We start from the raw sequence: 23,828 nt of genomic DNA, 5'->3' as shown, positions 1-23,828 counted from the left end.
AAAGTGGAGCTGATGTTGCTCCTGTTCCAGCTCCAAAGCAATTACATCTCCATAACCATAGAGGAAAACTTTCAGGCACCAATGCTCACGCTCGGGTTTTCTACAATAATGTCATTTGGGAAGCTGAGGAGCCCATTAATAAATTAGGGAAGCACATTCACTGTGCTTCCCACTCCTCAGACAGCAAAGGGAACCTTGACAACTGCAGGCACGAGTCAGAATGAAGACCTTAATTCCAGAAATAGATCCCATTCAGAGATGCCAAGGGAAAGGATGCAGCCTCTAACTGAAAGCTCACTGTGATCACTCACACAGCACTTTCACGTGAACAAGTCACCGAACGAATTTTGTATAAGAAATGAAAATCACCTTGTTCCTCTTAGCAGAACACATTAATTCCAGACAAGGAGAGCCTTCTATTTTGATCTGTATGAGCAAAAGCTGCAGGCTTTTCATCTTAAGTAAGTAAGATTTACATATATCCCTGGATAAATCCAGTGACCTATGAAGATCTACAATAACGGGGTTTTTTTTGAGGAACTTGTTTTCTATGAAAAAGCTGTAAGGTACAATTATAAAAAAAAAATAAAATTGAAAGGTCCCACTTAGGATTTTTCTCAGTCTCAATTCCAGTAATAATGTTGTCCTGTTATTTGCCAGACACTGTCCATTTCTTCCCTAGGAAAAAAAACCTGAAGGATAAACACAGGAGGAAAAAAGACTTTGCTGGTCAGACCACAGCTCTCAGGTTTTGATGCATGTTGATAAATCTGCCCATGGACCCATAAACTCCAGAATTTTACATTCCTCTTCATCTCATGTAGAACTGCAGGAGCACATGCAAAACACTTGAGAGATGGCAAGGATGCAGCACAGCAAAAATACTGCAGCCCTGTGTTCCTGAATGCTCAGAAACAATATTCTCTTGGTCTGCCTTTCCACCTGAGCCAGGTGTTACACCCGTTTCCTCTGGGCACAGCAAACAGCCACAGCTCCTTCTGTACATTACCCACCAGAGCTATTAATTACATGACACAAGTTAACTGGTCAGTTATTTTCCAGTCCTAGACACCCTCTCCTCATTTTTACTGTTCACCCACCTGTTGTCACTCCTACAGACTCACCAACAGAGAGGATTCCTGACAGTGTATCATCTTTCCTGCACTGCACTTAGCATCTTACCAGATATTCCCACCCACGGTACTTTGCCTCTGGTTGTGAGTTACCTTTGTTGCCACATGGATGTTGGATCCTTTCTCCAAAAGCAAGGTCGCCATGTCAGCGTGACCTTCTTGGGAGGCCAAATGAAGCGGGGTGACTCCCTGCTTGGTCAGAATGTTGGTCTCAGCCCCGTAGTTCAACAGAGTGGTGGCTATCTGCATCTGATTTTTCTTGGCAGCAATATGCAGAGGGGTGTATCCGTTCTAACACCAGCCAGGAAACAAAAGGAGAATAAAGTTAACACAACAGCCATGTAAGCCTAAGAAGTCAGGCACCATAAAGCAGGATTATTTTATGTTACCCTCATTACTAGAGAGGAGAGTTCATTACATTTTCAAGGCCAGACATGTCCCACATAGCCCTGCTGTTGTGCTGCTTTGTCCATCTGTTATTTTCGCTGCCTAAACTAGAACAAAGCCAGCCCTCGCCAGGGTGGGCAGGACCGTTCCACCGATACCTTCAAATTATCCTGAGTTTGACACCTACATTTTGTATAACCTATGTTGCAAATAATCACTTCTGACTGATGAGTGACATCCCCCATAACGACTGATGGGTGCACACTCTCCATCGCATTATGCTTTTTCAGAGCACGTGGGTAGAGATGTGTTTGCATATGGAATTTTGATGTGTGTGTCAGTCACTGGCTGGAAACAGCAAAGGGAAAGAATGTTTCTGCAATCAAATTAACCATTTAAGCACAGCAGAACGGCATTTCCTGGCAAAAAGACAACCTCCTAATTGATTTATAACACACCATGGGGGCAATTTGACTAAAGCTGTGCTGGGGCAGAGTCCTCTGAGGGCTCCCTCAGGGTCCTCTCACCTACACAAGTGATACCAGGACACCCCACTCCTAACCCTGTGAATGAATGTCCTGTGTCAGAACACACATTTCTAACATCGTTGCTAATATTGCACAACAGTGAAGCGACTTCCAGCTGCGAATAATGCTGTGGTGGGTCCCCTCAGGGTCCCCTCGTCTACACAGCAATACCATGACACGGACTCTGCTCCAAATCCTGGAGTGGATTCCCAGTGTATGTGGTCAGAATATACGTTGCTAAAGTCATTGCTAATACTGCACAACAGTGAAGTGCCTTCCAGCTGGGAATAAAGTTGTGGCGAGGATGGGTCCCCTCAGTGCCCCCTCACCTACACGATGATACTATGGCACCTCTCCTAAGCCTGGAGTGAGTTCTCTGGGTTTGTGGTCAGAATATACCATCATCATCATCATAATCAGCTTTGGCCATGCTGATCATCATCACTGGTCTACTCTGGCCTCCCATCGGGAGACACAGAGACACGCTATTCATAACGCTGCTGCTTCTTTTGAGAACACACGCAAGATCACTCTTGAGGAGAAAAGACAACGCAGAAAGAGCCGTGTCTTGCCAATACCGCCTGAGGAGACATTCCTCTGCGCCTTTTGCAACCGGACTTGTCCATCTCACATTGGCCTTTTTTAGCCAGCAAGTGTGGGTAGAGTCCTTCTCAAATCATCGTTTCCGAAGCCTAGCCATGACGATGATGATGATGATGAAGTGACTTTCCGGCTGTGCCCAAAGGCGCGGCAGGGCTGGGTCCCCCCAGGGCTCCCCTCACGGGTGCCGGTGCGGGCGTGCTCACCTTGGCGGTGGCGTGAGGCGACGCGCCCTTCTCCAGCAGCAGCAGCGCCACCTTCTGGTTGTCGTAGTGCGCGGCCACGTGCAGCGGCGTGAGCCCGTTCTGCAACGGCGGTTACGGCGTTAGCGGCGGCGGCGCGGCCGCCAGGGGGCGTTACGGGGGGCGTTAGGCGCTGAGGGGACGGGGGGGATCGGGATTGGGATCGGGACGGGAGGGGGGGAAAAAGGGGAATCGGGATGGAGGGCAAGGCAGCCCGGCGCGTTAGCAGGGAGAAGCCGTGGAGCGGGCGAACCAGGGCGGCAGGCTCAGGCTTCCGTTGCCCCCACCCTGTGAGGGAAATTTGCACCAGGGCGGCAGGCGCAGGCTTCTATCACCCCCACCCCGTGAGGGAAATTTGCACCAGGGCGGCAGGCACAGGCTTCTATCACCCCCACCCCGTGAGGGAAATTTGCACCNACCCCCACCCCGTGAGGGAAATTTGCACCAGGGCGGCAGGCACAGGCTTCTATCACCCCCACCCCGTGAGGGAAATTTGCACCAGGGCGGCAGGCGCAGGCTTCCGTCGCCCCCGCTCCGTGAGGGAAATTTTGCCCCTGTGTTTTATCCGCTTTGGGCAGCTTGATGGAACCGGCACTTCCATGAGCCACGGAAACAGTGTGCCCCGTGGAGCCAAACCTACCACCCTGGGGGAACGCCAGCCCGCCGCGCCAAAGCAGCCCCAGTCTCCTTGGTGTGCCTGCTGCGCACCTAAGGAGGAATAACCCGGCGCGCTGTCGGCTCCTTTTCTTTCCCACCAGTACCTTGCCAGCGGAATCGGGACAGGCACGACGCTGCAGCAGGAGCTTTGCCACTTCCAGGCTCCCGTATTTGGCTGCCACGTGCAACGGTGTGAATCCCTTCTGAAAAATTCCGGGAGATAAAACGCAGATGTTTGCGTCAAAGGTCACGCTGACATCTCACTTTTAAGAACTATGTACTAAGCACTTATTCTTCAACCTATATTCCTGCTCTCAGAATCGATAGCCAGACCTAGAAAGAGCAGCATATCTCAAAAGAAACACAAGAAAATACCTTCCCTTTTATTATTCTTTCTGCTGTCAGGCTGGCAGACGTTTCATCTGATACACACACTGCGTGGGGGCAAAGAAGGCACTACTTCAAATGTACACCCCAAACCAGCTGCACCTCTTCTGTTTCATGATGACAAGCTTTAGAAATATTTCCTGTATCAGTTGTTGCCAGTAACAATGAAACACTGACTAAATTCAGGGAGAAAAGCTCCAAACTTCACATTCCTCCATTAGGGTTTGTTGAAAAATGATTTGTATTTGGACTCATGTATCTATACAGTCACCAAGTTCTCCAGCTAAAAAAAACTCTGTTCTTTGCCTCTTTTAATTTGAAATCTGATAGGGAAAACTCATGGATGTATGACAGTAGGTGGCAGCCTGCACTGCTGCCCGACAGGAATTTTGGGAAGCTATGATGACCTATTTGCCTGGCACAAAAGTGATGTTTAATGTTTATTATCGTTGTCATTTAGCTCCATTAATCTCACCTCAAAAAGCGTTTATATTGGGAAATCTCAAATGTTTTCACAGTTCATGAATCACAGGTCTGTAGAGATATTATCTAGTGGGCTGCATCTTCTCCTATTCATAATTATAGAATGTTCCTGCAATACTAATTGCCATCAAGCAATATGGGAAATTAGGAAAGTATTTAGTGTATTTTTAGCCATTCTAATGTGATCTAACAGCTGGATAAAAGGAGAACAGCAAGCATTCCCAGTGATCTGTGGACCATAATATGAAAATTGCTGGTTTAGTCTTCTAAACCCTGGAAGACACCCTGTTGTTCAAAAACATGTTTTAAGTTCCAGCTGCAAAACCAAGGGTACTTCAATAAATAGTGAGAATTACGTGATTCTCATTATCACATGCTTTAAATTTGGAAAAGCTATCTTGGTATACAATTCTTTTCGCAGCTATCTGTTCTCTTATGTGTTCATCGATCTCTTAGGAAGATATTGGTAAACATTTTTGGCTAAAAAACCCAACAACGATTCTGCAGAGTCTTTTATAACCCCAGACAAAATGGCCTGTTGTGTCACAAGACATCTCATTTATAGAACCACCGAAAATAGATTCAGCATTGAATGCAACTAGACAGATGCTGACCTGGATGTTTTGGGAGAACTAAAGAAACAGAGCAGAATTATTTTACTAGTTAAGTAAACATGGTACTGAAGAATAAGGAGGCCTGTTCATAAAAAACGTGTCACTGCCGTTCACTTCTCCTGTTTGAAATTTTTGTCCAAAAAATCCCTACCCGGAGGACAACAGGAAAGAGAAAAACAAGGGCATTTTCAAACCTGTTGGGACCGCGCGCTTACCAAGATCTGCGTTTTGCTTCAGTGGGAACCAAACCCAATTTTAGAGCGCAGCAAAACAAGCTGAAAATTTGATTAGCGTGATACATTACTCCAGTCTATCGGATGGCTGTTGATTAAGAACAAAGCACAACACTCAAACTCATCCAGTTTCTCAGCGTGAAAAAGACACAGACACGGAATGTTTTGCCTTACTTTGGTGGACATGGAGTGGGAGGCGCCTGCCTCGAGGAGCACGGAGGCGACGTCGACCTGGCCCTCCCTGGCGGAGATGTGCAGGGGCGTGTACCCGTTGGTGGTGGCGGCGTCGGGGTGGGCCATGTGCTGCAGCAGCAGCTGCACGATCTCCGTCTTACCCAGGCGAGAGGCGATGTGCAGCGGGGTCTGTTCTTCCTACAACTCAAATCAAGGGGATAATTAGCGCAGGTAGAACCGCCCCGGACGCCATGTCCTGGCTGATGCCCACACACTCATCTGTGCATTTGTCTTGCGGAGTCATAGGAAGGGATAACGCAAAAAACGACAGTAACAGAGGAGAGGGTGGTGACGAGTGACTGCCTGAACTCCTCTGCTTCTGCCAGAGAAACCACTGTAAGCAGAACACCTACCCTGGCTCGGGCATCAACCAGGGCCCCGTTCCTCAGGAGGCAGCGCACTACTTCCACCTGCCCGGCACGTGCCGCCATGTGCAGCGCAGTCTCTCCACGCTGCAGAAAAAGCAAAAGCATTTCAGTGTCCTAATCCCCCACGAAGAAACAGAGCTCTGACAGTGCAACTCCCACCCGTGACAACTCGTGCAGAGACCTGCCTTCCTGCCAGCTGAGACTCTGGCTTCAGCCCCAGCATGGGCAGCTCAGGATGGGGTGTGAATACATGTCGCTGGGCCTGGGTATGCTTTGGATTGCAAGCTGGGAGATACCAGACAAACATCATCTCGACTACAGAGGGTCAAAACAAACCTCCTGGCTCAGTGAAAATTCTGCCACATAGATTTGCCCTGGTCACATGTGTTCCTCAGCTTTCTGTGTAGCAGCGCATCAGCTTGCGTGCTGCACAGGAGATAAGAGTACACCAAGCCTTTCCCTCTCGAGGGATTGCAAGGCACATGAGCCTCACAATGGAAGGGGCTATTTTTCCAGATGGTCCTTTCCTGCTCGCTGTGTGTGGAGCTGGCAGCATTAAAAGGCCTTGCAATGGCTGAACACAAGCGAGCCAGCACACGAAATGTGTAAAATCTGTGCTCAGCAGCAAGGCTCTGTCTCCTGGCTAGGGAATCAATCTTGTCTCAAGCCTTTTGTAGCCCACAGAATTTGAAGGAGAATATGAAATTTTGTAAAGCTGACTGGGTGATAAGGAATTTCAGGTCAGGAACATTCAAAGCATTCTTTTTCACAGGTTTGCAAAGGAACACCGAAAATGAGTATTCCTTGGCGATGGCACTTCTAGCTTAATTTTGCACTGTTCTTTGAGTGCAGTGTCCTAAACTGGACCAAAACAGTCCTTGTGCAGCTTGTCAGCATCTGGTACATCAGGTACTGGGACAGTTCCACAACCAGGAGCTCAGTTTTTATCTGTCATGTCATGAGAACACAGCAGGTTGATCCTTTCTTTGTGTTAATTGCTCATTTTTCTTACACTCGAGCTGGAGAATATCCTGTTGTAAGGCCTTTAGCCCCTCGACTATCAATTAAACTGCAACTGCCAAAACGAACACTCTGGTCAAGATCTTTTACATCAGAATGGGAATCATGTCTTCTTGTCCTTGGTCTAGATGTAGGGAAAGAAGCAGCCTGAGCTTGCCTGCTCTTATGAACTTCTAATTACAGCAAACCCTCTTCACCAGGAGTTGATTTGTCATTTTTAAATTAACATTGTATTTAATATAAATTAACACAGCTGTGATTAGTAAGTAGGCAGCAAACAAAATCCCACAGCCTTGGCTATAAATCTTAATAATTTCATCTGCATAAACTTTACTACCTGAAGAACGAGCTGTTTAAAATGTGAATAAGGTTTACATTTCACACACTCTAAAGATCAAATTTCTACAAGGACCCTTTTGAGTTTGAATTAGCAAAGCAATTTAGTTTTTGGAAACAGTAATTCAACAGGGATCCCCAGCTTACCAAGTGAAAGCCAAGACACCTGCACAGCAGAAATTGTAAAGTGTTAAACTTTGCACACAAATGACCAGTAACACAATACTTTTAATTGCTTCCACAAGCATTTCTTGTTGGCTTTCATACCATCAATAAAGTTATTATATAAAAGACTGCTTCTATAAAAAAGTATGACAACTCTGTTCTAATGAGTCACATAAACAACTCTGTGTGCTCAACACTTTTACTGCATCCCATATCAGGTTCTTCTGAGAAAAACTAATGAGTCCAGCTTTTGTTGTTGGGAATATTTACCTATAAAACCTTATTTACTGGTAAAAGGTTGCTCTCAAAGTACTAATGGTCCTGAGTTGAATATTTGTTTAAACTGACAAATTCAAACAGTAAAATACCTATGAAATACAGCTCAGAAAACTATAACGTTCTTTTTATTGTTATTCTGCTTGGTAACAAAGCTGTTGATATACAAATACTTATTTCTATGGTAAGTCAGGTTCTGCGTTTTGTGTTACCTCCCAAAGGTCACATTTTCTAGATTTAATCACCACTTCATGGACTTTCCTTCCAAGAGGAACATCTTGATTTTTCACAGTTCTAGTTTTTCTTCATTTGTTAGGTTTTAAGCATTTTTGTGCCCTTTCAGTGACAGAAATGACACAATTTCATGGCAGCCAGTGAAGCTACTCAGGCAGAAATTACAGCCATTTGGAGTCAATTTTCACCCTTCAGAATGGAAACACAGGCTTTGTGGGATTTGGCCTATAATCCGTTTTGGATGTTTTGGTGAGCTTTGTCCGTTTCTAAGGAAAACTTTACCTACTCAAGCACTGCTGGAGAACACATGAAACCACAGATGGCTTATAATACCACATACAGTCACCATTTCCCCCTCTGCACCAAGAGATTCATTTCTCCTAAAATGCAACGAAGTCCTAAAATATCATTAAAATGTGACCTTTGGTTGAGCTCCATGACAGGCCAGAGACTGTCTGGAGGTACTAGATGGATGATTCTAGTCAAAGCCATACTCACAATGTTAGTGACATCGGGAGAGGCTCCGTTCTGCAGCAGAAGGAGGACTATGTTCAAGTGGCCCATAAATGCAGCCACGTGTATTGGTGTGAGGCCCGACTGCGAAACAAAGCAAGAGCAGTTTTACTCCCCTGCACGGGCATAGGGAAGGGGCTTCTTTGTTTAAATAAAATACAAGTGAGGCGTGACAGGAGAGAGAGAGAGGCAAAAAAAAAAACAACACCCAAAACCAAAAAAAGAAACAAAAAGGGCGAGAGAGATGAAATGTTTCTTCAGGACATGAAACATTTTTTCTACCTCTGTTATAGCCTGGATTGAAGCCCCATATTTCACCAGGAGTTCCATGACTTTGATGCGATTTTTCTTGCAGGCAATGTGCAGTGGAGTAAAACCATTCTGTGCGAAAGACAGTCATGTTAGTCGGAAACATGCAGCTACACTTCCCACACAGCTCCGCGCCGGCACGCCGGGAGCAGAAGGGTTAGAGTACCAGAAGCGACTGCTCTCTAAGCACGACAGGTTACAGATGAATTACAGACATCTCCCAGTGTCTGAGGCAGAACAAAGCAGTGCTGCTGTGCTCTTCTCAGAGCAGTGGAGACCAAGTGAGCTTCCAACTCCAAAACCAGACACAGATACGCCCATCCTGACTTCCAAGTGTATGTGTGCACATGTCTCTGCATGTGGTTCCCCAGGGAGAACACATGTGTCCGTTAAGGAGGGCTTACAGTGCTTCCCAAGAGTGCCTACCGAAAGGGAAATATTAACAAATTATAGTGATTACTTTGGAATTAGTGCCTTTATGAAGCATTTTCTATACCTCTCTAGGAGAATCACAGAATCCCCAAATGGTTTGGGTTGGAAGGGACTTTAAAGTTCATCCTGTTCCAACCACGGGCAGGGACACCTCCCACTAGCCCAGGTTGCTCCAAGCTCCATCCAACCTGGCCTTGCACACTTCCAGGGATGAGGCAGCCACAGCTTCTCTGGGCAACCTGTGCCAGGGCCTCACCATCTTCACAGGGAAGATTTTTTTTTTTCCTAACATCTAATCTAAACCTACTCTCTTTCACTTTAAAGACATTTAAACTGAGAGACAACAGACCACTTCTTCCACATTCCACCTTACTTAGTCAATTTACATGTAATCAAAGCATCTGCGTGTATTAATTGTTATATTTATGCATCAATCTAAGGCATAATATTCACGTCTGAGAGGGTGTGTGTGCATTGTTTGAGGTGTCTTAAATAAAGAGCCACTCCTTCAGCCACGGTGTGGTGATGAACTCTTACAGTTCATGCAGGTTAAGTGTGTGCCTAAAGCTAAGCAAACACACGACTCACCATATGTGAACATTTTAGTGAAAAGCACAGGTAACGTTTTTCTAGATAATGTTGAAAAATTGCTGTATTTTCTAATTAAGAGCATCAGCATTGCTAAACAATCAACCAGCAGTAACCAGGCCCTAGCAGGGAAATTTTAGCTCATGGGAAGAGGCACGTGACAGATTATTCTACAGGCAGCTTCTGTTAAGGGAAATGTTAATTACTAGTTGATTTGAAGGTGCTAAGAACACACATAGTGCTTGTATCCCCAAAGCATTTTGCAAACATTAACCATTATTTCTTTTAAATCTAGCTGAAAATTAATTATTTGTAGTATTTATTCCATCGCAGGACTCTGCTGAATATTATTACTGCTTCTCCAATTTCTAAGGAAGGAATCAAAACCATCTGATATTTTACCTCCCACACATCATCTCTCTATATATTTCACAGGGAGTTTTACTGTTTCAGAACTTTCCATATTTGCACTGAATTTTACTGACTGAGTTGATTTAATTTCGCTGCTTCTATTTAAGTCAGGAACAGTTTGATGGGGGAGAAGAGAGAAAAAAAAATGTATCAGTAACAGAAATTATGAGCTTCATTTAATGTATTAAACGCGATAAACAAGCCAGAGGCAACAAGTCCCTGATGGGAGAGGAAACGAGAGAGGGGGGAAAAAACAGTTTGGTGTGAAGAGAGCAGAGAGGCAGGAGCCCAAGGGTGTTCTCCTTTCATATCAGATGTTTCCCAGGGAGGGAGGGAGGGGGAGGGAAGGTATATTTCTAGTCATGGAAGGAAAAAGATTTGGGGGGTAGCATATAAAGTGTATGTGTGGGTAGCTGAGGAAAGTACAGCTAGAGATAAGCAGGAGACTAGCAAGAAAACAAAAAGGATGAAAACAGCATCAAAAAAGATCAGCCAAGTGAACACCACACTGAGAAAGACAACACAAGGAAAGCACAAGGGGAAGCAAGAGGGGTTACAGGATTTGTGGGTATGGAAAGACCAAGAAAAATGAGAGGGCAAAAGAAAATGGTGTCAATAAAGTCAGTTCCAAGGAAGTAAGGGATCGGGAGACAGTCTACACAGGAAAACACTGGGTCCTACTGGGGGCAAGAAGCTGGGGGAAGGCATCCAGGCAGCCTGAGGGGGAAGTTCTGTGGGGGCCCTGACTAGGGCAGGCAATGGCAGACTTCTGGCCATGCTGAACCACCTCAAGCGTTCACAGACTCTTCATTTCCACCACAGAGTGTAATATATTGCTACTTTAACTCCCATCCAGCTATCAGTTCCTATTAGAGAAAACTGGAACCTCATCTGGCTTTGGATAGATTAAAGACTCTTGAAATGTTCCAGGAGCCAAATGTGATGTTTTTGTCTCCATTATGGGTGATGGTTTGAACACTGAGTGAGAGGAATCATACCTGGGTTCCTGTAAGCATCAGAACTGGTTTTGAAAAGAAAGAAAAAGGGCACCTAATAGAGGGGAATGTCATAATTTGATAAATGCAGAAATATTACCTTTTCAACACATTTTTCTCTATGCCAATTAACTTACTGCTTCGGTTGAAAGCTTAGAAATTAGCTGTGTATCGTATCACACAGTATGGACAACTGAAGAATTAAATCAGTAAAATACCAACGCATACATCACCATCAGCCAAAACTAGCTCTGACTTTAGGAACTCTGCAGAGCTTCCAGACCTGCCACTACAGCCACTTGCCATGGGATGTGCTCCATGACACACCAGCAGCTGTGACACCCCTGTTGCTACTACACCTATTTAAGGCTGTGGAGTTTGTTGACAGCCTTCTCACTTGGCCTTGCTGGTGAGAAGAGCTACTCCCCTGCCCTGCCCAGCTTTGTTCCACGGCACAGGAGGGACATGTTTACCAGGGCACGGGCGTTGGGGTTGGCTCTCTTGTCCAGGAGGAGTTTGGTGACACGGTAGTGGCCGCAGTGCGCGGCCACGTGGAGGGCGGTCAGGTAATCCAGCGTCACGTCGTCCACGGGGGCCTTGTGCTGCAGCAGGTGTTTGACACACTCCACGTGGTCCCCCTGGGCTGCCATGTGCAGGGGAGACAGTCCATTCTGTGGCAAAGGAAAACAGCAAACTTCTAAGTAACTCTCGCTTAGATCACGGCACACATTAGAAAAGTTATTCGTTGTCGTGAGGAGCTGTTCAGTGGGGTTTGCTGTTATACAGGTGTCTTACTCTCATTAGTTTGATCAAAGGGACAGAATCTGTAGGAAGTGCATTAATCTGTGTTTTCCAGAAATGAGTAAGAACACACTGAAATGATTTTCCAAGTCTGAAATAAAAACAACTGGGAGAAGCTGCAAGTGACAGGTTCTCGTTATCTCATATAAAGGATCAGAAAACACGTAGCAGGAATCACCTCTTAGGAGTGACCAATCCAGCTCTCCCACCTGTGTGTCCTAAGGCTCAGGAAGCAGTACAACTGAAGTGCTGGCAGTCACACTCCATATCATGTGTTTAGTCTGGTATTACAGAGCAGGGCAAACAAGTGCATACTTCTCATATATTTGGAAAGGATAGTCCCTAATTATGTAAAAAACCTTATTTTGGATCATTCTACCCATTAACACATTTCCTTTGGGAGGGCAGAAATGTTCCTGTCTCCTTCCTTGTCCTTTCAGTGACACTGAAAATCCTGTGGGAAGTTACACAGAGGTGCTCACATATTCCAGTAAGACACGCAGAGGTGTTCACCAGGTCTAACAGGACACGCACACACACCTTGGTCCTTGCGAGCAGAGGGGCACCTCGCTCCAGGAGCAGCTCCACAACCTGGTCATGTCCACTCCTTGCAGCACAGTGCAGCGGGGTGAGTCCATCCTTAAAGCAAAAGGAGGGAAAACCAATGAGCAAATCCTAAACTGCCTGTCCTTCCACCCTGGGGAAGACCCTACCAGGAATGCAGCCCCGTACAAGTGTGGAAAAGCTCCTTTTTCAAGTCCTAACTGAAGCTGGTTCCAAAACATGAAGTTCCAACTCTGTTCTTCCTTGCACCAGTGAAGGACACTCTAAGGCTACTGTTGGAGAGAAGCCTTAGAGTGTTGAAAGCCTTGTGTGTTGACATCTTTTATCAAAGAGGATAACATGAGCTCGCCCTGCCTCCTCCCCTCCCTCTCCTCTGCATTGCCTCCCTGGATAACGCCTGCTGGGCCAAGGATGCTCCATTAATCAACCCCTTGTCCTTTGGATTGCCTTTGATGGAGGGATGAAACGGGAAATGTTCACGCTAGAAAATCTGCTCTAGAATTTTCTTCTGTTTTTAAACAGGCAAAAGGAGAAAGAAGATTTTAAAACTGAGGGAAAAAAAAGATAAACAAACAAAACTAAAATTTTCATTTCTGAGAATGAGGGGTGAACAAAGAGCTGACAATTCTTTTCTAAAATTACTGTGAGACCACCAACTCCACAATCCTTTTTTCCATTGCAGAAAACCATCCTGTACCAAAAGACTTGCTTTGGTTAATGATGACAGCAGCAGTAGCCAAAGATGTGTTGATGAAATACTCTAATGGAAGAATGAATTCTGGGTACTTTTGCTGCAGTTTGGACTTCATGCAAAAAAACCAGAGTAAATATGAGGTAAGAAAAATTTTTCTCCCTTACTTATCTCCTTTTTCCAGAGGCTTTTCAGAGATATGTGACAGGGGTGATGTGTGTCTCGGTGCTCACTATCTCACAGGCATGCCTAAATCCCATGGAAGCTTCACAGTGAATTCCAAGAGATGCAACATCAAACCCAAAACCAGAATTCACAGCTTTCAGCACTTGGCAGGTGGGGTTGGGGTAAAGAATTGGGTGTAACTGGCTTAATTGGTATTTTATTCACTGAAACTTCAGAGTCCCCTAAACCAAGTCTTTATATGCACAACTGAGGTATATTATCATCTCACTGCCAGAGGGATCGTACAGGTAATTCCCATTGGCATTACTAAGGTGAGAATATATCCCAAAAGCACTTCTCTAGAAGTTATTTCTTTCCAGTTTCTGGCCTCTTGTGCTCTGCATTTTTAATCAATGTGGGAGGTTCACTTTCCTTATCTGCATGGTGGCTTTGATGTTATTCTATTTAATAAAACAGCAAAAGAAAAGCAGAATTGTGTGAATCCTTGAAAAAAGCAGGACAAATCCCCAGAGAGAGAAAAAGAAGAAAAATACAAGCTAAGAAACACATCCACTCTGCAAGAAAGTCTAAATAAACCAAAAAGAACTAAATCATTAAAAAACATGATTTCTCCTCTGTTCTTATCTACAATTCCCTTTAAAAGCAGAGACAAAAATTTGTTACCTATCCTACACTATCCTGGCACAGCTTCTTTGCAGACTTCCCACAGAACCCTCTTCCCTGCCCTGGGGAAAACAGCACGTGTATTTTAAGATTATTGTATATTTAAGACTTAAAATTCTACTTTTGCTTCTGTGCTTTCTTCAAGGGTGAGGGAAATGGCAAGGAGAGAGCTGTTGCAGTAGAAGAATTAGTGCAGGATACACCAAGGACAAGCTGACATGAGCCAACATCACGAGACACACCAGCGGACCAAATCAATCCTGCCTGTGCCATTATCTGTTTGCAATGAGCTTCAGTGCTCTGAAGGGGATGGCAGGATTCTGCATAAGCACTTTTTAAATCATTGCTTTGCTAATTCAAGAGCACCCAGTAGCCATAACATCCAGCACATCATTTGACAGGACACGCAACGCCGAGTCAAAGGGACGGAGACTCCGAAGCACAGACAATGGATATCCCATAAACACAAAGGCTGTCACGTCCAGAGACAAGAAATCAACTGTGTGTTTTGAGAAGTCCAATATTTAGCTTTTCATCTCCCCAGTGAGATTCTGCACCTGGCCTTCTGCTGGTCCCCAGGTACTTTCCTCTCTCCCACTCTGCAACGTCGCCAATAGAAATGGCACTACAATCCCCTATGTATGGAAGCCATGGAAGTCCATCAATCTTAATTTCCTCTCAAATGACTCTCAAAATACCAAGTCAACTTTTAGGGTATTTTTTCCCCCCTTGAAAATCAATCACTGGCCATCTTTTAACCTGCAAAATTAATTCTGAATTCCGAGCGTGACGCCTAACTGCAGGGCCTGGGAAGATAAATTATTGGGTTATTCCACAAATGCTTTCCCTTCAGCTTACCAGAGAGACTGTGACAAAAAGAAGCTGTGCTTCTGAGGGCTTTTTAATGGGAAATGATGTGGGCAGCATCCTCACAGGACAGTTGCTCCCATTCAGTGCTCATTCGACCATAGACTGCTAATAGACATGAATGTCAAAGGCCAAATTATCAAAGAATTCTTCCAAACTGCAGCTGCATGATCCTATTTTTATAAGGGTGAAGTAAAATTTTAGTATTCCATGTGTCAAACACGCAAAATTGTCTAAATTTTCCTCGACAAATAAAGGGCTTTTAATTTGTTCTTTTTTCATTACGACTAAACCTCATCTCTTTAAAAATGAACGAGGCGAGTCTCCCTCCTGCTCTAAGCTCTTGGCATAATTAAACATGCTGTAAAGTATTCCTCCAGGTCTGCCATTCAAAGTACAAATCTTAAAAATACAGCAAAAACATACCATGCACTTGCTTGAGTAATAAGGCATTAACATAAAAAATTCTAAATAAAAGTCATTATCTACATAACTTGCTTAGACAACCCGGACAACACCCCTTCCTACGCACTCGTAAACCTTATACGAAGTCACTGAATTTTTTATAGCAAATATCTGCATTGTGATGAGATATTTATAATCTGGCATTGCTTTAGGAACGGCAAAAACTGAATTATTAGTGCTCTGTGTGTGTGTGAAGACGAGGAGAAAATGTCACAGCAGCTTTACTGCAGGAAAACAAAAAATCGCTCTAAACAGAGCACGGTGCCAAGACAGGGCCAGGATCCTGCTCCAACTGTTACCACTCCCATGTGGAAATAACAGAGCTGTGCCTATTTTTTCACGATGCAGATCTACAAAAGGTGATATTACTACAAATAAATCTCAATAGGTTCCCAGGGTGAGCATTAAGGGGTGTCTGGAGCACATCCCCCACAAAAAAAAACCCAATCCAAACCAAACACATCTGAGTTCTGCCGCCCACAGTTTCCTTCCCTCTCTTTTCCCACTGATACTGCACATCTCCATGACTGACCTGCCACTTCTTTCAGCTCCAGCTGAGCCTCCTTTCTTTCCCGTGGCCCTTCTCCAACCCAAATGGTGCACCAGGCCTTCTCCCACCATCACCACGACTACTCCCACTCCAGCTCCAGCTGCCACGTTCCGGGCACACAACACCGTTACTTCCCCACACAATAAGCTTCCCCTTCCAAGAGCATTTCATTCCAGGATTTTTCCCCAACTGTAAATATTCTGGGTGAAAGCCTGCAAGAGGAGAGTCCAGAAGTCCCCAGAGCAAGAATAATCTAATTTCCATGCTGGTAAGACTGAACAGCAAGAACACAAAATGTGTGGCAGCTTCAGCAGCTGAGACAGGTGAACGTGTTCCCTCCCCCCTTCCAAGGGTGTTTGCATACTCCCACAAAAATGGAAATTCTAGTAAGTGACAAAGGCCTGTGAAAAACACTGTATTTTAAAAGTACAATAAAAAAAACACAAAACCTAAAAAAGCCTTGCTTGTTCTCTCTTTTCCCTATACAATTTATAGAGAGAGATGATAAAAATAGAGATATTGCAAAACCTGCATTCAGAAAGAATATTCCTAAAATCTTTTAAGAGTCAGGAACACTTCAATATCCCACATGTCCTTATTTTTACTATGCCATTATATGAGGATTCTTTCTTTAACAGAAATACACTTATTTTGGCCATGCTGGAATTGCTCAGCTTTTAAATGCTTACAATAATTCTCCGTGTAACAATCCTTTTCCAGGAAGGTTGTAAATGTTTTCCTTACCTCGAAGTGTGAATTGGTAATTGCCACGTTATTTTTGACCACATGACATCAAATTAATCATAAATTGAAATTTCCACCATCTTTCAGAGAGCAAGTTTCTGCACACCAAGTCCTTCCGACCCCCAACTCCACTGATCCACCATCAGAAGTTGAACAGGTCAGAAGTTTGGTCAAATATTAAAACTCTAAATTAAATTATGTCACTGAAGTTTTTACTCAGGTAAACACGTAGAGAATATAGGTTTGAGGAACATTTGAAATTTGAAATATTTTAGTATAAGAAATTTTGCTCATTAATTACTTAGTGAACAAAACCCCAGATAAGGCTTGCATGTAAATGGAAGTAGCACAAATGTATGCAAGATTTCATATAGTATGTGCTATAATGTTATTTTATTGTCATATAATAATTATCTATCGTTATAAGAATATGTATTATTATTATTATTATTATATAATATTAAATTACTATCCCTATCAGATAAAAGTATCCTCTTAATATATTGGGGAACGGAGTTTTAAATTATATCCAAAGTGAAAATGTAAAGAGAAATTGAATTCCACATTTAAAAAACACAGTTATTACTTTGTTGAGAAAAAAAACTGTAAAACTTGCCAAAAAAATTAAGTAAAATATTATTTTAAAATATGTAATTGTGTCAAGGAGATTTCCTAGCGATTCTACATCCTTATGTTCTAATGAGAAACACCATAAAACTTCAGCAAATGCACTATGAAATGTATAGAAATTAAAAGTACTAATTCCTGCAGAAAGCAGGGCTTTACATGCCACATTAAGTAGGGAACAGCAGGACACGTGCATCGTTTATTCCCTTTGAAGAACATACATTTTAATTCATATTTTTAGACAGCACAGGGGATCCTAATGAATCATTCCAGTGGAACATTTTCGTACATAAAAAAGCTTTCACAGATTAACCTTGCAAAATTGAAGTGCTGAGGCTCAACTAAAATCCATTAAAGTAAGTTTTTGCATCTCAATTTATGCAGCATCGGATGTAACAAAGCGAGTTAAAAATAAATGGAATGAAAGCAGTGAGGACTTTTTTTAACCAAAAAGAGCCTATTTTGATGTGGTACAGAGCCTGAGAACTTGGCAATGGATATTTAGTACCACTGTTTTCCAGGGATTCTGACCTACTGGAAGAATGCAGGTCTTCCTGGGAAGCAGTGGAAAGGCAGGAGGGAAGGCAAGCGTGTTAGTACCCGTGGTCTGTCCTTCCACGTACAAAGCACATGCAGCACATCACCTGCCTCCTCAACACCCCACGGATTCGTGGCCAAAGCCAAGCACACAGGGCATGTGGACGTGGCACAGGGAGAAGAGAGAGACACCGAGACAATATAAACAGCTGGCACAAAGACACGGACAGCAAAACCAAAGCTCTGGAATCTTCCCCACTGTGGAGCACACGCCGTCGCCCGTGTGCCTCTGAGCAGGAGGAAGCTGTGGAGCCTGTGGGAACTGGGATAAGGGTGCTTTAGGATACCTCTACGGGTTTTCACGGATATCTTTGTGCTGACATTCTGAGCAGCTGACAAAGGGCAGGGAGCCAAGACAATGAGAAGCCTCTAAAATTAGGCCCTTCCACCCACATCGGGCAAATCCTGTTCTTTTGGATTCATTCACAACTGTGCATCAACCTTTGGGGGTGAGCAGGGAAGGGAACACACCCTGACCTCTTAAAATCCAAAACATCCCTTACAATCACCTCTGTCAACTTGTCTAAAACAAGTATCTAAATAGTGAACAGGAAATAGGTGAATTCAATGCTGCCATTCCACAGGCCAAATGGACTGTTTCTGTATGACATGCTTGGGAGCATGTGCAATATCTGCCTGCAGTGTATTATTACCATTTTAGGCCTCTTTACCATGAGATTTTAGGCACTTATTGTGGAAGATTTGACCAGGGATGATTTACTGCACACCTGCATGAGAGGCAACTTTTTCCATCAGCAGTAGTTTTTAAAAAATAATAAAAAAAAAAATAGCAAGAAAGCTATCATTTCACAAATAATCAGAAATTGAAATCATAATCACATATAGAGTTAGACAACAACAGTGATTGTCTTCTTAGCTTATGAAGCAACACACGGTTGATGTAATTAATAAGTAACTGCAGAGGCTGAATGAACCCCAAGGGTACCTGACTGTTACATCCTCTACTTTTCTACTTTATTAAACAAAAACCCATGTCCAGCTCTAAATTCTGTATTCTAAACACCTTCTGTTACTTCAAAATACAATTTTACAGCCAAAGTATTTAAAAACCAGCAGCTCTCAAGAGCAAACCCTGTGCAGTTCAGTCTGAATAAAAGACCACGTTTTCCCAGGCGACTCCAAAATCCCATTTCAAACAATTAACCCTGCCCATAAAAAATGATGGGTTTTTCTTTTGTCCTGAAAGACTGTGAAATCAGCCATAAATAAAGAGCAGAGTGATGATGTGGCATTGCAAATAGCACAGTTGGGAGGAGGAAGCCAGTGAGAGCCACCTAATTCTCCATGGTTTGTCTGGGGAAGGGCGAGTGGCTGCTGGCACAGGGAAAGTTACCTGTTCCCAGCATTGCCTCTCAAATAAAAAGGGACTGAGCCCACTGAAGAATTTTCCACAGGGACTGGCACGGACATTTAGGAGTCAGGCTTAGCTGAATCTAAACCCTCTGCTTCCCCACAGTTGTGCATCACACGTGTGTCACATGAAACTGGACGGGCTAACAGGCTTATTACCTAAAAAAGAGCAGTTTCATCAGCTTTTTCTTATATGATACAGGCAGATTATTCAGGAGACTAAAGGAAATAGTACTTCTGCCTCCTACTATCACCAACACCTGCTGTTCTTTAGTCTGATAGCATAGAAAACAGTCTACATAAAACAAACACAGAAGAAAAAAAAAAACAAAACAAAAGCGAGCAAGCAAAAAAATCCCAGTCCACTCCCAAGGAGGGAAAATATCATATTCAGGGAACAGAAAGACTCACCCTGGTTTTGGCATCGATCTGCCCTCCGCGATCCAACAAGAGCTTCACCATGTTTGTGTTTCCCCTTTTGGAAGCCACATGCAGGGGGGTGATTCCATTCTACACCATGAAAAGAACAAACCATGAGCCGGATGGATTTTGGAGGTGTGTTAATGGGGGTGGAGTTTGGGATCGGATCACAACAAATGAGACCATCACATCGTAGAGAAGAAACGAAAACGTAGTTGAGCATCAGAGCTGGGCACACACCATACAAGCTAGAGTTAGTAATTCCTTTTCTAGGCAAGACTCTTCCCTTCGTTGTTTTGGGGCCCTCGAATAAACGAAGCAGCGCATCTGCCCAAGCAGCGAACATGGCAGTCCTGGGGTCAGACACACAAAAACACACACCGGAGTCCCGAGGAGTCAATAGTCACAAAACACTGACGCCTCTGAATCACTGCAACGCACACAGAGTACACAAACGTGTCAGGGGCAGGGCCCTGTGCAGGGCTGAGAGTCCTTGAGGACGCTCTGGGTGAGGCAAGAGGTTCTATCAGCAGCTACTCCAGGTTGGATATGGAAGGAAGACAGTGTGGAAGGCAGAACCCTAAAGTAATTCGAAGTGTGTCTGGCAAAATTAAACAGCAGATGTGTGATCCAGGAGCCAGGCTGAGGTTACCAAAGGTATCCAGGGCACCAGATGCCGTACTTTCAACCACATAATATGCAACAGCAAAAGGACTGTGGTACGTAGCTCTGCAGTCGTTTACCACAAAAGAGTTTATATAAGGGCAATATACCCTGCTTACCGGTTTCAAACTATGTTTATATGTGAAAACACCAAATTAAAGTAGTATAGTGAATCCTGGATACTGGGAACAGCCAATCAATCCTACACCTGTTTCCAGAGTATGTCTAACAGACAGAAAAGCTGAAGTCAGTTGACACATTAGGAGAGTATCAGCTTTCTGGAGCTGGTCAAAGGAGCCTCTTTCCTCCAGCTGGGAATTCTGGTCACTACACAACTCCCAAGGCCTCTCTCTGATGCATTGCACGGAGACAACCTTTAAAAATTACTGCAAAAAAAGACATCCTTGACCACAACAGAATTTCAGCCTTACTTTGCTCCTCTCTTAACTCAGCCCTCGACTAAGAGTTACACAAAAGATCAGCCCACTTTTAGGCCATTCCAAGTGAGAAGATCAAGGAAAGAGTCCGTACCCTTGCCGTGAAGTCGACTGCAGCTCCTCGGTTCAGCAGCAGCGTGGCCACGTTGACGTTCCCATAGTGTGCGGCGATGTGCAAAGGTGTAAAGCCACTCTGCAGAGGGAAACAGCCCTTGTTACACAACTCAGTTTATACAAGACCATCAACTCAACTACAGCTTGATTTTAAACCTGCTGGCAAACAAATGTATGGTGTCCATTTTACCCAGTTCACCTATATTATAGCACAGTCTTTTCAGGGCAGGTTTTGTACTAAAGGTTATCAGAAGTACTTCAGTCTTTCATTCTCCAACTTAGTCTTTTGCATCCATGGTCAGAAAGTAGTTTTCATCTTAGAAAATATTAATGTATTAGCCATTCTTGAAGAAAATAAAGGAAGTTTCCTTATTACTATTTGGAAGCAACATGGATCTTGTGGGCTGCATCTGTTTACTGGGTTTGGATAAATGTCAACAAAGTTGCTGGTTTCTTATTTTACTGCTCTTAGAAACAGGGACAACATATTTCCCTTTTTTTTTTTTTCCTTTTTTTTTCTTTCCATTTTTTTTTTTTTGAAAACAGTAATTATTCAAAATGTAATTCAAGAATTTGGTTTACATGAGAAACTTAGTAGCACAGTGAAAGAATCATAATTATTTAAGTTTATGTATGAATTGGATCACAAAGGATCTGAAGAAACTTTGCCATCTATAAATGAGAAACAAAAACGATTTACTTATTGAGTTTGGAACACAAGAAGGCGAAACCAGCTCCAGCTACAACATACAGAATCGTTTGACAACAACAGATAAAAAGATTAAATTTTCAGAAAGTAGGACACAGAACAAGCTTTCAGCCTCATAAGTAATTCAAGTAGAAAGGGCCTTGCTTTTGAGGTTTCCCTGAAGAGCTTTACACTGATTTGATTGGATCTCACTGATAGTTACAGAAAGAGACAAATACTTTTTGCTTCTTCACTACAGCACGTTTTATTCCTTTCAGTGGACAAACCACCATTTTAGACTAGTCATGGAACAAAGGAATGTAGGCACGTGTGGCCCTCCTTCAGCAGCAACACTTCCACGTTCACCACAGCGAGGAACATTCCTGTGGGTGGGTCAGATGCCAGGAAAAGCTGCCACCCTTCAATTCGCATCACCGGCTGCCTCCCGGCAACCTGCTCATGTGTGTGCACACACCAAGTGGGAAGTGCTTTCCCATGGGTGCACCCATTCATAATTCATTCCCTCCTCTGACAGGAAAAACTCCATTATTCAAAAAGCAGGCTTTCAAATACCAACTGCATTCTTGGAAATCGTTCTTTTCTCCTAAACGCAATAATAATCTTTCAGGGAGAAATCCCAATTCGAGCCCATCAGAGCCACGATTAAGTCTTTGGAGAGTTGGTATTTCCAAAAGCCATGTGAGAAACGTATGATTTACTGCAGGTAAATTCTGATTGTGTGCTATCCCTTAGAGCTTTGCAAAACTTTACGGAAAAGATCATAATAAGAACAAGGGGAAAAATAAGCAGATGCCCTGCTTTTACCTTGGGGAATTTGATTACATTCATCATTGGAAAAGATGGAAAATTAATTTTACTATTATTCCGGCTGAGCCAGACACCTTGATTTAGTTATGCCAAGTGAGTGCATTTTCATAATTAATGAAACTGAGCTAAAAAAGCATCTTTATCCTCTTAGCTCCATTACTCGCTTCAGACTTCTTTGAACTCATGTGAATTCTCAACAGTGGCCTTCACTAGTGACACAAATAAAAAGAAATTCTAAGACAAAGGATGAATAAAAATAGGTCTGCCAAGTCCCAAATTTCCATGTATTAAAGAAAGAGCCATATCCTCACTTTCAGTGCTAAATAATAAAGAAATATGGCCACAGAGCAGAGAAAATAATCATAGGTAACAGAAAGAGTAATTAAAAATTGTTTATCTCGGTACCTCAGTCGTCCTATTCACCATCATCTGATGCAGCGTGGTTTGGGAAAAAGAGGAACAATATTAAAGACTGGCCGCAAAACGAAGAACTATGTTGCTTTTTTTTTGAAATGAGTTATGCTGTTAATTATGGGAAAAGCCATTCGAGCATGCATTAACTTTAAACACAACCCATATTCCCATGGGCAATAAACCCACAGGGAAGCAGCGATCCTGCCTCCATTCCAGTGCCTTCTGGTTTACAAATAACGTGGAAAAAGCTGGTTACCAAAGAAATGGGAGGTGTGATTTAAAAGTTTAAAAAAAAAAATAATAATGAGCAGGTTGGAATTACTGCAAAATTAAACATCCTGCTGGCAGTAGTGGTGGAGGAACACGTCTCTCCATACCAAAGTTACCTTTAACAGCTGGGATGAAGGGATCCCAAGGGCCGCCCACCCCGTTACCTGTCCGGCCGCGCCGCGTTACCTTGGACTGCACGTCGGCGTTGTGGTCGTTCTGCAGCAGCAGCGCCGCCGACTTGGTGTCGTCCTTCCTGGCGGCGATGTGCAGGGCCGGCAGCCTCACCTTGCCCTTGGTGTCGTTCTCCAGCAGGATGGCCACCGCCTGGTTGTGCCCCTGCTGCAGCGCCACAGCCAGAGGAGTGAAGCCGTCCTGGGGGGAGAGGAAGCCAAGGTGCGCTCAGTAAGACAGAGGATGCAGAGCTTCCGTGACTCGCTGGCACGCAGGTATCTGAGACGCTCCTTGCCAGCTGTTTCCCACCTCTGCACCTCCGTCTCCATCAGCAGCACAACATTTTAACCCTTTTCAAACGGCTTCAAAAGGCTTTCAAACGTTTCAAATGCTTTCAAACATCTTTTCCCGCTTCCGTCTTTTTTTTAACTCAAGCACAAGCAAAGCATTGTTCTACAGCATCTCTCTCAATTGCTTCCCATTTTAAAGCATATTTTCAGCAATTTTTTGCTAAATTTAGTGAGCACTGAACAAACTAGATGTGAAAAATATA

At 43.7% G+C, this 23,828-nt stretch overlaps 1 protein-coding gene across 4 annotated transcripts in view; it reads right to left on the bottom strand.

Annotated features, from left to right (window-relative positions):
* Positions 1–23,828, bottom strand: part of ANK2 (ankyrin 2, neuronal) — a 193,086-nt gene that overhangs the window by 75,862 nt on the left and 93,396 nt on the right. For all 4 annotated transcript variants that reach the window (XM_017825067.1, XM_017825068.1, XM_017825069.1 and 1 more), the window contains exons 6-18: positions 23,291–23,476; positions 22,826–22,849; positions 20,885–20,983; positions 19,682–19,780; positions 12,486–12,584; positions 11,618–11,815; positions 8,692–8,790; positions 8,395–8,493; positions 5,851–5,949; positions 5,438–5,635; positions 3,651–3,749; positions 2,854–2,952; positions 1,227–1,424 (exon numbers count right to left, since the gene is read on the bottom strand). In XM_017825067.1, the coding sequence (XP_017680556.1) occupies positions 1,227–1,424; positions 2,854–2,952; positions 3,651–3,749; positions 5,438–5,635; positions 5,851–5,949; positions 8,395–8,493; positions 8,692–8,790; positions 11,618–11,815; positions 12,486–12,584; positions 19,682–19,780; positions 20,885–20,983; positions 22,826–22,849; positions 23,291–23,476 (1,596 nt within the window). The remainder of the gene's footprint in view (positions 1–1,226; positions 1,425–2,853; positions 2,953–3,650; positions 3,750–5,437; positions 5,636–5,850; positions 5,950–8,394; positions 8,494–8,691; positions 8,791–11,617; positions 11,816–12,485; positions 12,585–19,681; positions 19,781–20,884; positions 20,984–22,825; positions 22,850–23,290; positions 23,477–23,828) is intronic.

Source organism: Lepidothrix coronata, unplaced genomic scaffold, assembly GCF_001604755.1.
Source record: "Lepidothrix coronata isolate B3197 unplaced genomic scaffold, Lepidothrix_coronata-1.0 Scaffold116, whole genome shotgun sequence".
Taxonomy (NCBI): domain Eukaryota; kingdom Metazoa; phylum Chordata; class Aves; order Passeriformes; family Pipridae; genus Lepidothrix; species Lepidothrix coronata.
The sequence above is the reverse complement of the archived record's forward strand: the minus strand, read 5'-3'. Positions and strand labels throughout refer to the sequence as shown.